The sequence below is a fragment of the Nomascus leucogenys genome, chromosome 16, assembly GCF_006542625.1.
Source record: "Nomascus leucogenys isolate Asia chromosome 16, Asia_NLE_v1, whole genome shotgun sequence".
In the NCBI taxonomy this organism is placed as follows: Eukaryota; Metazoa; Chordata; class Mammalia; order Primates; family Hylobatidae; genus Nomascus; species Nomascus leucogenys.
This window is the reverse complement of record NC_044396.1, coordinates 51,844,812-51,859,075: the sequence shown is the minus strand read 5'-3', so window position 1 is coordinate 51,859,075 and position 14,264 is coordinate 51,844,812. Positions and strand designations below refer to the sequence as shown.

The following is a 14,264-nucleotide window of genomic DNA, read 5'->3' as shown; positions in this document are numbered from 1 at the left end:
GACAGAAGCCAGTCACAAAAAAACTATATTTATATAATTCCACTTATGTGAAATGTCCAGAATAGGCAGATATATAGAGACAGAAAGTACCCCTTCGTGATTACTTAGGGCTGAGGGTTGGGAAGACCAGAAGGTGACAGCTAAAGAGTCCTAGGTTTCTTTTTGAGGTGATAAAAATATTCCAAAATTGATTCTGGTGAGGACTTCACAACTCCATGAATAAATTAAAATCACTGAATTATACTCTTTAAATTAGGGAATTGTATGATGTGTGAATTATATCTCAATAAAGCTACTAAAAAGGTTGCTGCTAAAAAGCATAAGAGAACCAAGACCTTTAACTTTGACGTAGTATTTAAAAATGTTGCTAGAAAACATCTAAGGTAATAAAGTTTCATTATTTTTTTAACTAGGTATTGAATTGTAAAAATTGGAAGCCATGTGTGCTTGACAAAAATAAATTTTTTTCCAATATCTTTATGGAAAGGATAAATAGGTAAAGAATTTGTAGCTTGCAATCAAAACTCAGATTTCCTCCAAGATTCAAAATCTAGGACAGAACAAGAGGCAAATTAGCACCTGGAGATGATAAGCCCTTAGCATAACATGATAATGGCTAACATTTATTCAGCACTATGTGCTAGACACTGTTCTACATATTTTTTACATCCAACAGTCATTTATTCCTCCTAACAACTGAATGAGGCATGAGCTATGATTATCCCTAATTTGCAGATGTGAAAGCTGAAGTACTAAGAAGTTACTTTACATAACTTGCCCGTGATCACCAGCTGACCTTGGATTTGGACCCAGAGACTTTAGCTCCAGAATCTGTGCTCTTAACAGCTGGACAACATTGTTTTTCTGTACTTCCCTCTTTCCTTCTGTTTGCTGTTCTCTTCAACAATGTAGCTCTCAAGAAATGATCTATGCTTAATGGATAATGGTTTTTACTGTGAATCTCATAGGAGGCAAATATTTCTATTTGACAGAGACCAAGTCATAAAAAATGATCGCAGACCATCAATTCATATTTACTATTCTTTCATTTTTTACACCCCAAACATTTTTAATACCGAGCAGTGAACATCAAACACACTGATTGCTAAGCATAGATCTTCATTTTGAGAAATGCTCCCCTCCTCCTTTTAAATGAGAGAGTATTTAATAGGAAAAGAGAAATAGGCTAATAAAATTTCTACCACCAAATAAAGTGACAGGATAAAAATGACTTCAGTATTCTTCCAGTTTGCAAATGTTTTCCATTTACTTTAAAAGCACGTCTTACTGACAGATTCCTTCCCCACCTCTTACTTTTTTGAAGGGCAAGGAATGCTAGCATTTCAAACTATTTATTATTATTTTTTGTTTCGTAAATCCAATTTGCTTCTTAAGTGTTCTCTACAAATTCTGCCTTGGCAGACCTTTCGTTAATGAACTAGAAAGCAAGTTTTCTTACTGCACCATAGACTAGATAAAGAAACTCACTATCAGGCAAGATGAGAAGCAGGTTACTGGGTGGGTAGAGAGACTGCGGACAGTTCCTTGGTGTTATGGCTGTGATACCAGCAGGGCTGATGTTGTCTCCCAATATCTCCTCTTTCCTTCTTCCTCTGCAAACAAGCCCCATTTCCTGTTTAACTTGGTGTGGCCACGTGACACAATTCTGGGCTCTGGGATGTTAGCAGCACAGCAGTACAGTGTGTGGGTTCCAAGGCATATCCATAAAGGGAGGAGGCATGCTCTGTTTTGATCCTTTCCTCTTCCTATGGCTGGAATAGGAACAAGATGCTTGAAGCTTCTACAGCCATCTTGGACCATGAAGGAAAGGGTGCTGGGGATGGCAGAGTAGCACACAGCAGGAAGATGGGTCCTCATGACTTCGTAGAGACATTCGCAGTCCTGGATCGCTAACCTCCAGACTGTTCCCATGTGTGACAGGAAATAAACTTCTATTTTACCTAAGCTACTGGTATTGTATATTTTCTGTCTTTCATATCTGAACCTAATCCTCATTGATGTAGAGCTGAAAAGCCCCAGCAGTGTCTCTTATGTTCTTGTGATTCTTCACGAGAGACTCTTTCATGGCTTATAGGGGGGTCTATAAACTTCCTGAAATTGCATGTTAAATCTCATGTTAATTCATGCACTGCTCAGGGAGAGGAGGTCCCCCATTTAACTTTTCAGATCCTCAGCTTCCTCATTGTAATAGGGGGATACCAACACTCTCTCTGCAGGGTTGATTTCAGGCTTAGATAGAACGTGTGTAAAGCACCTCACAAAGTGAACAGTGCCTAGCATAGCAGGCACTCCTCTTTATTTCCAAAATTGTGTAAGTGCTTTTGCCATACATACCACTGAGCTTATATCTTGCAATCACCTTGACTTCTCTTACTTCCTCATTAAATTACCATATTAGTTGTCAAGAACATAGATTTCTTCTCTACAACCTCTCTTGCATTCATTTCTTTTTCTCCTTCCCCACAACTCCCTTCAGGTTGCAGCCTCTCATCTCTCTAAGACCCTTACCAGGTCTTCTTATTCTGGTCTCTCCTGATTCCATTTCTCCTCCACAAGACTACTAATGTTTCCAAAGCTCTGGACTGCCAGTGGTTCTCCAATGCCTATCAAATGAAATATAAACCCCACACTCTAAATGTAGTCAAGGTAGCACGACAAAGAAGAAAGAATTATGAAGTCAACAAACCGAGATTTGAATCCTGGTTTTACTCCCTTAACTTGCTTTATGATCTTGGGAAAATTATTTTTCTCAGAACCTCATTTACCTTAGCTCTAAACAGTACATACCACACAGGGTTAGAGTGAAGATAATGGTACATACAAGGTTAGAGGGAAGATAGAAGGGATATCACATATAAAATGACAAATTTGGTGCTTGGTATATAGTTGGTGCTCAATAAATGAGTTTCCTTCTCTTTTCCCTCCATGGAATGAATGGAGATTACGAAGCCACATCTGCAGCCTATCACTCACTCTTCCACTAATCCCATACTTGTCTAACCTGTGCTAGTCAAACCAGATGATTTGCCACTTCCCAGAAATATGTTCTGCCCTCTCTATCCAGTTCTGAAATTTTGCTCACTGAGTTCTTCTTTATATACACCTTCACTCCATTTTTTTTCAATTTTAATCCTCTTCATCCTTCAAGGATCACCTCAGTAACCATCTCTTCCATGAAGTCTTGTCTTGATGTCTCAATTCAGATGTAAGCTTTGTTTAAAAAGGCAGGTTCTCTGTGGCTTTTTCGTGGCATGTCACAGGTTCTGCCCTGTCATGTTTTATGTACTTGTCCCTCCTGAAAGACTACAGGTACCTTGAGAGAAGAGCTAGAGCCCTCTCCACTTTTGTGTCTCTCTCTCAGCATTTAGCCCAGGTCCTTTCATCTGTATTTACTGAGTTAATCTCAAAAATCTCAGGCAGGGCTCTTTTTAATGTATTCCTAGATCTTTTTTCCATACTTTTGCAACACTATGAAGACAGAATGATTAAAAGTGTATTCAGGGAACAGTCTATTTCAGATTTTTCTTTGTCTAAAAAAAGGAGGCAATGGCTTCTGGAAGCAAAACACTTAGCAGTTGATCCAGCACCGTTACCCATCATTCAAAAACATTTATTATTGTGTCCACTGGGTACACAAGACTTGTTCCTTCCCTTTATTTCCTAAGAGTCTGGCTCAGCCTCCTACTTCCCCAAAGCCCCCAAGCCTTTTTATTTTCCTTTCTGCATTTCAACAACAATGAATTTCATATCTGGCTTTGAGCATCCCTCCTAAAGATGATGGATAGGAGCAAAGCCTTCTGGGACACATTAGTACAGCTGCCAGTGGGCAGGAGGTGCTTATAAAAAGGCTCAGGATTCTGGGAACATATGTGCAGCTATAACTGAACCGCCCAACCCAGCTGAAAAGAAACATCCAAGAACACTTCCTTTTATTCTTTTTAAGCTATGTGTGGAAGAGGCAAATCATATTCAATTGCAAATAACTCTCAGAAGGATTCTCTTTTTGTAGTGCCATCATGTGCTAATATCATAACCTTTGCCTATCAGGTCCATGTGCTTCAAAATTACAGGAAGCTTGTAAAGTCAAATTTAAAGCAGCAAAAGTCTACTTTCTACTTTATTGGATAATACTGACTATTACTATCTGACTCAGAACATTTTCCATGTAATTATGAAAAAGACAAAAACCCCACACAACTGTAAGATTTAATGAAGCTTTAGTTCAGTCTGTGGACAAGTAGTAGATAAAATGTTATTAGAAAACTAAACACAATGAAATCACCATCAAGCTACAGACATTGAACATTACATTGTAAACTCAATTTCAAAAAAAGAAAATTACTTTATATGTAAAGCTCTCATACTTCATTAGAACTGGAAGACTATTTATAGAGTCTGTGAAGTTGCCAATGTATTATACAGTCATTACATTAAAAAGCAAGCACTAGTCAAGAAAGGTATTGACCTTAAGCACACTGGAGATAAGAAACTATCTCATGTGTGTCTGTAAGACAAAGGACCTTGCCTAACCTACATTTTGAGAGGATACTAGAGGAGGACAGCGACAAGATTTAAAAATGGTGTGAGGCTTTTCTCCAGATGCAGATAGCCTTTGATGTGCAGAGCAAAATGGCTTTTCCAGATATTTGCAAAGGGAAAAGCTGGAAAAACCACAGCAAAATGGAGTCAATTTTTGTCAGTGAGAGGTCAGCACAAACCATGAGTTTGCCCCATCTAGTCAGGGTGGAAAGCAAAAGCAGTAAGAGAGATGTGACATAAAATAGATCCCCTGGGGGATTTCTGTAAAGCTCACAATGACCCTCAATTCAGCCATGTTGGTAAAATGTGGCTCTCCCCATGACCAAAGTTGACTGACCAAGAGCACCTGATACCAAACTTGGTAAATTAGGAATGTGGATCTGAAACAGAGGCTGGACTTGTAAATGTGACTTTGGAGCTCTGGAAGCTGTGGGGAAAGTACTGGGTGGCCTAAGAGGAAAGGGAGAAAAAAAAGTCTGTTGAAAGGGAAGAATAAAGCAAATATGGGGAAAGAAGCAGAGAAAAAGCAATAGCGAGTGAATATTCCCCTGGGTTCCTATCTTCCATTTGTGGCCCCAGTTCTTCCAGAGGCCCGGCTGCAATTTGCAATTGTTTCCTGGACTCCCCACTGTATTTTGATATTAATCCCTCTCATTTTAGCTTAAGTTAACTTCAGTGGGGTTTCTGCTACCTGCAACCTAGAGAACTATAGTCGACATACTACCAGAGTCCACTAACCATAACTGTGGGGAATATAGTGTCTCTTACAGCAGTTGCTCTCAATGAAACCATTCATCAATCACACACAGGGCCAGCATCCCTAACAATTACTATGACATTAACAGACCATAAACACAAAAACCTCCTTCTCAGAAAACAGGGCTTTGACTGTCTAATGTGGTCTAACATATTAGAATCCAGATTCTTTGATCAATTGATATGGGGAAGAAGATAATGATGATAACAGCTACCATTTATTATGTGTCATAATAATTGATTGGGTCTTCAACTACGTAAGGTATTACACTAAATGCTCCACACACATTATCCCCACTCCTCATAACTCTTAACGTAGTGAGAATAGACATTTGTTTGAAAAGGTTTGTGACATACTGAACAGAGATGTCATCAGGGAAAGGCCAACCTGCTGGGAGGGGCAGGTAGCCAGAAAAGGGCATTTAATGTGATGGATTCACCATCATTCAAGATCTAGCCATTGGTCCTAGAGTCTCAGAAAATTTCAGTGGCATTCTAGCACTGAATAGACTTAGGAATGCTGACTCATGCTAACAAAGTTCACTAGAGACTGACATATAAACCAAATGCCAAGTTATGTTATTAAGTTACCATGAGATGTATAACTGCCAAGCAGCCTGGATACTGATGTTGGCTCAACCAGTGTATGATATACTTTCTCCATGTAGACAGACTACACTGGGAGCCAAACTATTAGAAGGATATTTAGGTGGTTACATGATTTGAATGTTAGACACAGAGATTTGACAGCTGCTACATTCATTTCCATAAAGGGGATTTAGCTACCAGGTGAATCAGACTCTTAGGCACCACTTCTTTGGTTGCTGCCAGGAAGATCTCTTCCAATAAATACTTCTGTGACCCTCCTGGGCTCCAGAGCTGACCAGTCATCTTTCTAAAGGAAAAGTTTTTTCTTTAGCTATCTTAAAACCTGATACTGTTTGGCTCTGTGTCCCCACCCAAATCTCATCTTGTAGCTCCCATAATTCCGACGTGTTGTGGGAGGGAACCAGTGGGAGATGAATGAATCAGGGGGCGGGTCTTTCTCATGCTATTCTTGTGATAGTGAATGGGTCTCACAAGATCTGATGGTTTTAAATACAGGAGTTTCATTGCAGAAGCTCTCTCTTTGCCCACTGCCATCCATGTAAGATGTGACTTGCTCCTTTTTGTCTTCCACCATGATATTGAGGCCTCCCCAGCCATGTGGAACTGTAAGTCCAATAAACCTCTTTCTTTTGTAAATTGGCCAGTCTTGGGTATGTCTTTATCAGCAGTGTGAAAACAGACTAATACAATACCCAATCCATCTTGTGTGTTTGGCGGTCTTTTTATTGACTTAAAGTTACTTTGCATATCTTTGTCTAACTCATTATTTCATGATTTAACATTTGAAGTAAAAGGATAATTCTATTTTCCTTCTTTCCACATTTCTCAATGAGGTGGCTCACTGCCATCCTAATGTATCATCTCAATTTTTTATATATAGGTGAAAAAAACAGGTTTTATAGTCAGAAAGGCTGGGGATTAAATTATAAATTATAAATTTCATGATTCACAACCAGTTAATTAACTTTTTCTTGGCCTCAGTTTTCCTACTTGTAAAATGGGAATGATGCCTATCTCATGGAGTAAAATTAAATTTAATGAGTTATTATGTATGTAAAGTACCTAGCACAGTGCTGGGCGCAAAACACACAAGTGATCAGAAATGCCTACTGGAGCAAAAATAACAGAGATCTCTACCATTTAGGTTCTCTCTGTGTCTTAGAAAGTTTATGCTGCTATAATAAAATACTTCATAGTGGGTAACTTATAAATAATAGAATTTTTGGTGGCTCATGCCTGTAATCCCAGCACTTTGTGAGGCCGAGGCGGGCAGATCACTTGAGGTCGGGAGTTCAAGACCAGCCTGGCCAACATAGTGAAGTCCCATCTCTACTAAAAATACAAAAATTAGCCAGGTATGGCTAACACTTTCTCGATTAAAAAAGGCATTTTCAATCTTAAGAATTTGTTTCTGTTCCCTTATCATTGCATTCTTCTTGTTTTCATATTTATTTTCATTTATATGTTGCCATAAACTTTTAGATATTTTCATTTGGCATGTGACAATGGCCAAGAACCATGACAGATCTGTATAGGAATTAAAATACCCATTACCAATTTTACTACCAAAAAACGGATTGAATATTTATAATCTGGGAACATATGCATTTCCAAAATGGAATCCTCAATAGGCAGTGTACAGGAGGATTAGGAGAAAGGAAAACCTACTATGTGCCATATACAGTGCCAGAAATTTCTTATATTTAGACCCATTTAAACTGCACAACACTCCTAGGTTGGTGGCATTACTTTACCTAAAAGATGCTAATTTTATTGAGGTCTAAATATACTACTAACATTTAAAAGTTCACATGATAAAATTATAAGCTGACCATAAAATAAGCTTTTGCATTCTAGGAACATTACTTTTGAGGTTTTTATTCAGAACCTATGATTAGTTTGATTTATTATTATAGACACGTTTTTCATGTTTATATTTTTCATTACAATTACAAAATAAATTCCATAAAGTGATATGGGGAGTTTGTTTATAAATCTCATCATCATGGAATGAGGAATATAAAGAGACAAATCTGAGGCTTCTATATTATAAGTCAACTCTATAAGGCCAATTTTTAAGTGAATTAAATGGTCTTGAAGGAAAAAGTCATCTAAACTCAATTCTGTTTTGAGGACTAAACCTAAGGAGATTAATATATCTCTATATTTAAGAACTAGCTACTGTTTAAGGGAGCAAGTAAGCTTGGCAGACTATTCAATGATATCACAAAGAGGCTGAGTAATGTAATGACATTAGACTGTGTGTACAGCCGATGATACCACTGAAGAATAACACAACGCACCCTGATATAGTTCGGCGTAGAAAATCAAAACACATTCATTCATGCAGCTGATTTGTATTATAAAACAAATTTGTTAAGAACAGAGCAGTCACTTCAAAAATTTGGTGAGTGTACCTATGTACCAGAGGCTGGAGATACATCATCAAGACATATAAGGAGCTTATTTTCTAACAGTAGAAAGATCACGCGCAAGTAAACAAATGCATAATTCGGACTAGCAATAAGAACTATGAGAAAGTAAAACAAGGTAATGCAATACATAATGAAGTAGTTGTAGTGGGCTAGTCAGGATATGACATTTGAGCTGGTACCTGACTGACGAAGACCAAGGGTGGTAATGTGACAGAGGTGGTCTGCTCAAGGAGAAAAACGAGGCCAGAGTGGCTGAAGGATCATGAGAAAGGGAGAGACTGGCATGAACTCCAGTTGGAGAGGTGAACAGAGTCCAGACTATAGGTCCTTGCAGGCCATAGCAAGAGATCTGAGTTTTGTTCTAAGTATTAGAGGAAGCCACCACAGGGTTTTAAGTTAGGGAAGTGATACAGTATAACCTACATTTAAAAAATATCAGTTTAGCTGCTATTTGGAGAATGCATTCCAAGTGGTCAAGAACAGAAGCATAGAGGCCAATTAGGAAGCTACTGGAGTAGAGAACAGAAGACGGCAGCTTGAACTCAAGTTGTTATCTGCAGAAACAGAGAAGTAGATGGAATAGGGACATATTTTGTAGGCAGAACTGACAGGACTTGTTGATGGGTTTTGACGCAGGGAGGTAGGGAAAGAAGGCAATCAGGAATGACCTGTAGATTTTGAGTGGATGGTTGTATGACCTGGTAATAGGTGGAAGATTAAGGGAGAAACAAATTTTAAGAGAAACTCCTATCAGTAGAAGATTAGTAAGTACAAAGGTAATATTGTGATATCCACAATGACATTTATATTAAACTCAGGGAACTAACAAGCAACACATTTTCACAAAACCTTAGGGAATATGATCACAGGTTAGACCTTTTCTTTAATAGAAAAATCAGCCTACCTCAAGCCCCAAGACCATTTCAGCTATGGAAATGAAAACAACAGTCATCTCTTTCTGGCCTTACATGGGCATATTTTGTTTCATGGGGCGGCTCTAGAAACTCTGAAGAGTGTGAACACATGATAGGCACTTAATAAAGGAGTGGTGAACTAAATGACACCTCCTTGTCCCATTATAATCTACTCACAATAAAATGGAGAGTAGAATTGAGAACTCTTAAAATTGCCATGTATCATGAATTTGGATTACATTATTACCTTATTTTTTAAAATCCTATTATATATATATATGTGTGTGGATATACACACACCACACACACAGATGTGTATTTCTCTCTGATACTATTAATGTAAGAAGTAAGTATGTTCCAAACATTTTTCCTAATATATGATCAGCCCTTTCCCACAATGTTTTCATTTTACAATGAATGGTCATTACATACCTGTAGCACATCACCAAGGTCTGCTGTGCTAATATCTGGATCCTCTGTGGTGTTAAAAGGTACAGGAGTTATTCGTACAAGGGTGAGCACTCTAGGTTCTGGATATCTCCATAACATCATCCCTGGGCAATCTTCAGTTTCATTATAAAATAAGACTTCATAGACCCCAGGCAATTTCAAAGATTCTGTGAAATAAAAGTATAATTAATTGTATAATTTTAAAGGGGAATATGACTAAGGGGAAAAAGGAAGAAGAAATTATGAGAATAAAATATATAAATAAGCTAGTTGATCATTTTTGTACATATTCTGGAACAGAAAGAAATGAAGAACTTCCCCTAAGAGAGATTGAATGATAATGTACTATTTTTGTACTGCAAATTTTAACGCACTTTAAAAAGTCATCTTGTTTTTATTTAGTCAACATGCATTTAAAATGCACCCACATGCACACACACAATCTCATACTGAGTCTGTTGCTACTTACCAGCATCCTGTACATACTGAAATAGACCTGTCCGTAGGTCATCTGAACTTTGTTCACTTTTAAATGTCTGATTCTTTTCCACAGGAGATGACATTTGAGGCACTGGTTCAGAAACTTTTACTTCAAAATTTCCCTCCTCATTAAGGTATCCATTGAGTAATTCATGTAGAAGAACTAAACAATTCAAATGTTCTTGACCCCAGAAGACCTTTAAAATCATAAAAAAAATTCTAGTGGCTTTTAAATACAAATATTTCTTGAGACTAATTAGGTATAATCATAATTGAATTAATGTAGGATTGTAATTATGTTCAATTTAATTACTTATAATAAACTATAATTCCTAAAAAGTAATTGACTTACAAGATGAAATTCTATTGCTTGAATAAATATATAACAAAAAAATTAATTATATCTTTTATTGTGTGAATAACAATAAATTTTAAATGTTGAAATTATGTTGATGTGAAGTAATGTTTATGAATTAATTTAGCTAAGAGAGAAAAGAACACCTATTATAGTCTGAGAGAAGGCAATGAAGATCCTCTAGGCCAAAATGTTAATAAAATCATAATAATAACCTTGTGGGATAGCTCTAACATTTTGCTATGAGATTAAATAAGCAATCCTTATTATAGGGTTTCTTTCTCTGCACTTTTAGAGGCAGTTTTCTCAATGAACCTGCACTTAGAAGGCTCCCAACTTCCATGTTTAGTAAGACTGTGCCAACACAGAGGATTCCAGAGCCCCTGAAAATCAATTATACTACAGTAGCTACAGCAGAGTTTCAGAACAAAAGGACTTAGTGTTTCCTCTAATGGAGATTAAGTTTTCTTTTTCTGCATGTGAGTAATATTAGTCTATAACTACTAAGTTATAGACATATAATGACCAGTAGGTTATAATGAAGATTAAAACTTTCAAAATTGTTAATTTTCTCTGTAAATACTGAATAAAGGCAATACAACTATCAATTCTAAGAGAACCAGGTAACACAGAAAAGAAAAAAGAATATATAGTAGTAGAAAATAATAGCCCTATATCATGTGGGTAAGTTTTAAACCCTAGGCTTAGGTTCTGCTCTCTGGATTTATGGCATCTCAGAAATGAAAGTAAGAGATATAACACTAAGTGTACTTGTGCTCTCATCAATCTTATTTTTATTGGATGCTGAAAAATAGAGATAGGTGAAAAGTCAAATTGGGGAGTAGAATGTTGTGCTCTAGCCTTTAAATTGTCAAGAGACAATGACTGTAATACAGAGGTAATACACTGTACTTTGTTTTTACTTTTATTGATGCTGTGGTTTAAAATTTTCTTACTTTTTATTTTTAAGCACTTGGTCATGTAAACAGATCATTGTTGTTTTCAATGTGAAGTTACTTGGCTGCCTTGGAAAAAAGGTAAGACAATGAATATTCTTGATAAAGTAATACATGCTTATTGCTAAATATATGAAGATTTCTGATAGATACTGAAAATCTCCAAAGCAACACAAAACAATAAGTTATTAGGATCTTCCCAAATCTTGCTCTGTGCATTAAAAAGGAAACTGGTGAAAACTTGAGGCAATACAACTTTTAGATAAATACAAAAAATTGGCCAGGTGCTATGGCTCATGCCTGTAATCCCAGCATGAGTGGAGGATCACTTGAGCCCATGAGTTTGAGACCAGCCTGGGCAACAGTGAGAACCCGTCTCTTAAAAAAAATAGTCAGGCATAGTGGTGCATGCCTGTGGTTCTGGGTACTCAGGAGGCTGAGGTGGGAGGATCTCTTGAGTCCAGGAGGCTGAAGCTGCAGTAAGCTGTTATCACACCACTGCACTTCAGGATGTGCAACAAAATGAGATCCTGTCTCAAAAAAAAAAAAAAAAAAAAAAGAAAGAAAGAAAAAAATTCATATTTAATATCTCCATTATTGACCAATTAGTTGTTTTAATTTTCTATCATTGTGAATCTTTCAAGCTTTTTGGATTCATGTCAAGTTTACAGTGGCATCAAGTTACATGAAGATTAAATTAAAACCTATCCAAATACAAAATAATCAAGAAATAAGTTGGATGCCTTCACACATTCTATATTTGGCTGTTAGCACAAATGCATTAAGAGCTTGCAGTGTGACTAATTTATCAAGTGTTGTAATCAGATATCATCACGTGTAAAATATTTAATATTAGGAAATGGTTATTATATATTGCTAGTGACACTGTGCTTGCAACAGGTTGACTACTTTGTATTAATAATTAAAAAAAGATATAGCCTGAACAACATAGTGAGACCTCATCTCTACTGAAAAAAAAAATAAAAAACATTAGCTGGGTGTGGTGGCACATTGTTCTACCCACTCAAGAGGTTGATGCAAGAGGATCACTTGAGCCCGGGAGATTGAGGCTACAGTGAGCTATTATTGTACCCCTGTACTCCAGCCTGGATGACAGAGCAAAACCCTGTCTCAAAAAGAAAAGTCTACCCATAAAAAAAAAAATTCAACCCAGCAATTCTACTCCTAGTTATATATCTAAGAGAAATGAAAACATACGTCTACACAAAAAGTCTTACACAAATGGTCACGGCAGCATTATTCATAGCAGCCAAAAGTGGAAAGAACCCAAATGTCTATCAACTGATGAATGAATACATAAAACATGGTATATCCATATGATGGAATATTATTTGGCCATAAAAAGGAATAAAATATTGACACTTGGTAAACCTGGATGAATCTTGAAAACATGCTAAGTGAAAGAAGTCAGTCACAAAAGACCACAGGTTATATGATTCTATTTATATGAAATGTTAAGAATAGGTAAATCTATGGAGACAGAAAGTAGATTAGTGGTTTCCTAGGCCTGATGAGGGGGTTAGAGGGTAATGTGAGTGGCTGCTAATGGATATGGGTTTTTTTGTTGGTGGTAATGAAAATGTTCTGAAATTGACTGTAGTAATGATTGTACAACTCTGTGAATATGCTAAAAAACCACTGAATTGTACACTTGAAATAGGTAGATTGCTGGTATATGACTTATATCTCAATAAAGCTGTTGAAAATTTAACAAGTAGCAATCTGACAAATACCCTTTCTTACCACACAAAGATTTAAAATTTAGTGAAACAATTCAAAAAATGAACAGAGGCTAATTAATAACCTATGAAAAAAATATGGCCAATACCCACAGACCTGTAGCAGACCTCCTCTTAAGTCAATGGATATTTTTGGCATGGACTGTTCTGGGCCTGGATTCCCACTGTGTTTACACCACTTAGCTTCCAGATTGGCAGTAGCACAACATGGTCCTATCAGAATGCGGCTTCTTTCTTTGAGACTTGTTTTAAGGAGAAAATCGTTTATACTGAGTAGAAATGATGACCCAAGAATTATGCCTGAAAAAAAAATACAGAAGAGTATATAATTCATCCTTATCAAAAAAATGTTTAGGAAAGAACTATCTGTATTTTTGAAGAGTATTAATTCATCCTTTGTCAGAGTCTTCTTGCTTGGTTGGCAGTCCACCACTGTTTCATGCCACTTATACAGAGCTCTAGTTATGAAGCAGGTATACCTCATTCACATTCCTAACAAAGTAATATTTGCCAAAACATTATGACTTTTTCCATGTGTGAGCATTTTAAGTTTTATGAGTAGAGACATTTTCATTAAGTTGTGCAAGTTTTTCAAGCAACTACATTAAGAATAAGAACAGCTGCTTCATTTGTCTATTGTTAACATGATGGGAAAGGGTAATTTTCTGTGATTTCCTACAGTAACAGAGTGCAGTATGTTACTCTGCTAGACACTCAAGTTTTTTACTGGCCCATGTTAAAATTCAAAACAATCAAAATATATAACATGTGTTTTCTAAAAATTTTAGTTTAATCCAAACTTCACACATCATAACCACTTGAAGTTTACAAAGTCTTAAAAACAGATAGTGGCAGGTTAGATTTACGAGAAAAACTATATGCTATAGTTCAAAGTAAATATACCCAGAAAAGGAATACACTTTAAAATGTAGGCTTTCTTTTGAACTTAAAATAGGAGTGTAGATCAAAACCTTTTCATAAAACCAATG

The 14,264-nt window shown here is 36.6% G+C and overlaps 1 protein-coding gene across 1 annotated transcript in view; it reads right to left on the bottom strand.

Annotated features, from left to right (window-relative positions):
• The window catches only part of VPS13B (vacuolar protein sorting 13 homolog B), an 891,476-nt gene that overhangs the window by 152,158 nt on the left and 725,054 nt on the right, over positions 1 to 14,264 (bottom strand). The window contains exons 37-39 of the mRNA XM_030795363.1: positions 13,373 to 13,575; positions 10,194 to 10,401; positions 9,707 to 9,891 (exon numbers count right to left, since the gene is read on the bottom strand). Coding sequence (XP_030651223.1) covers positions 9,707 to 9,891; positions 10,194 to 10,401; positions 13,373 to 13,575 — 596 coding nt within the window. The remainder of the gene's footprint in view (positions 1 to 9,706; positions 9,892 to 10,193; positions 10,402 to 13,372; positions 13,576 to 14,264) is intronic.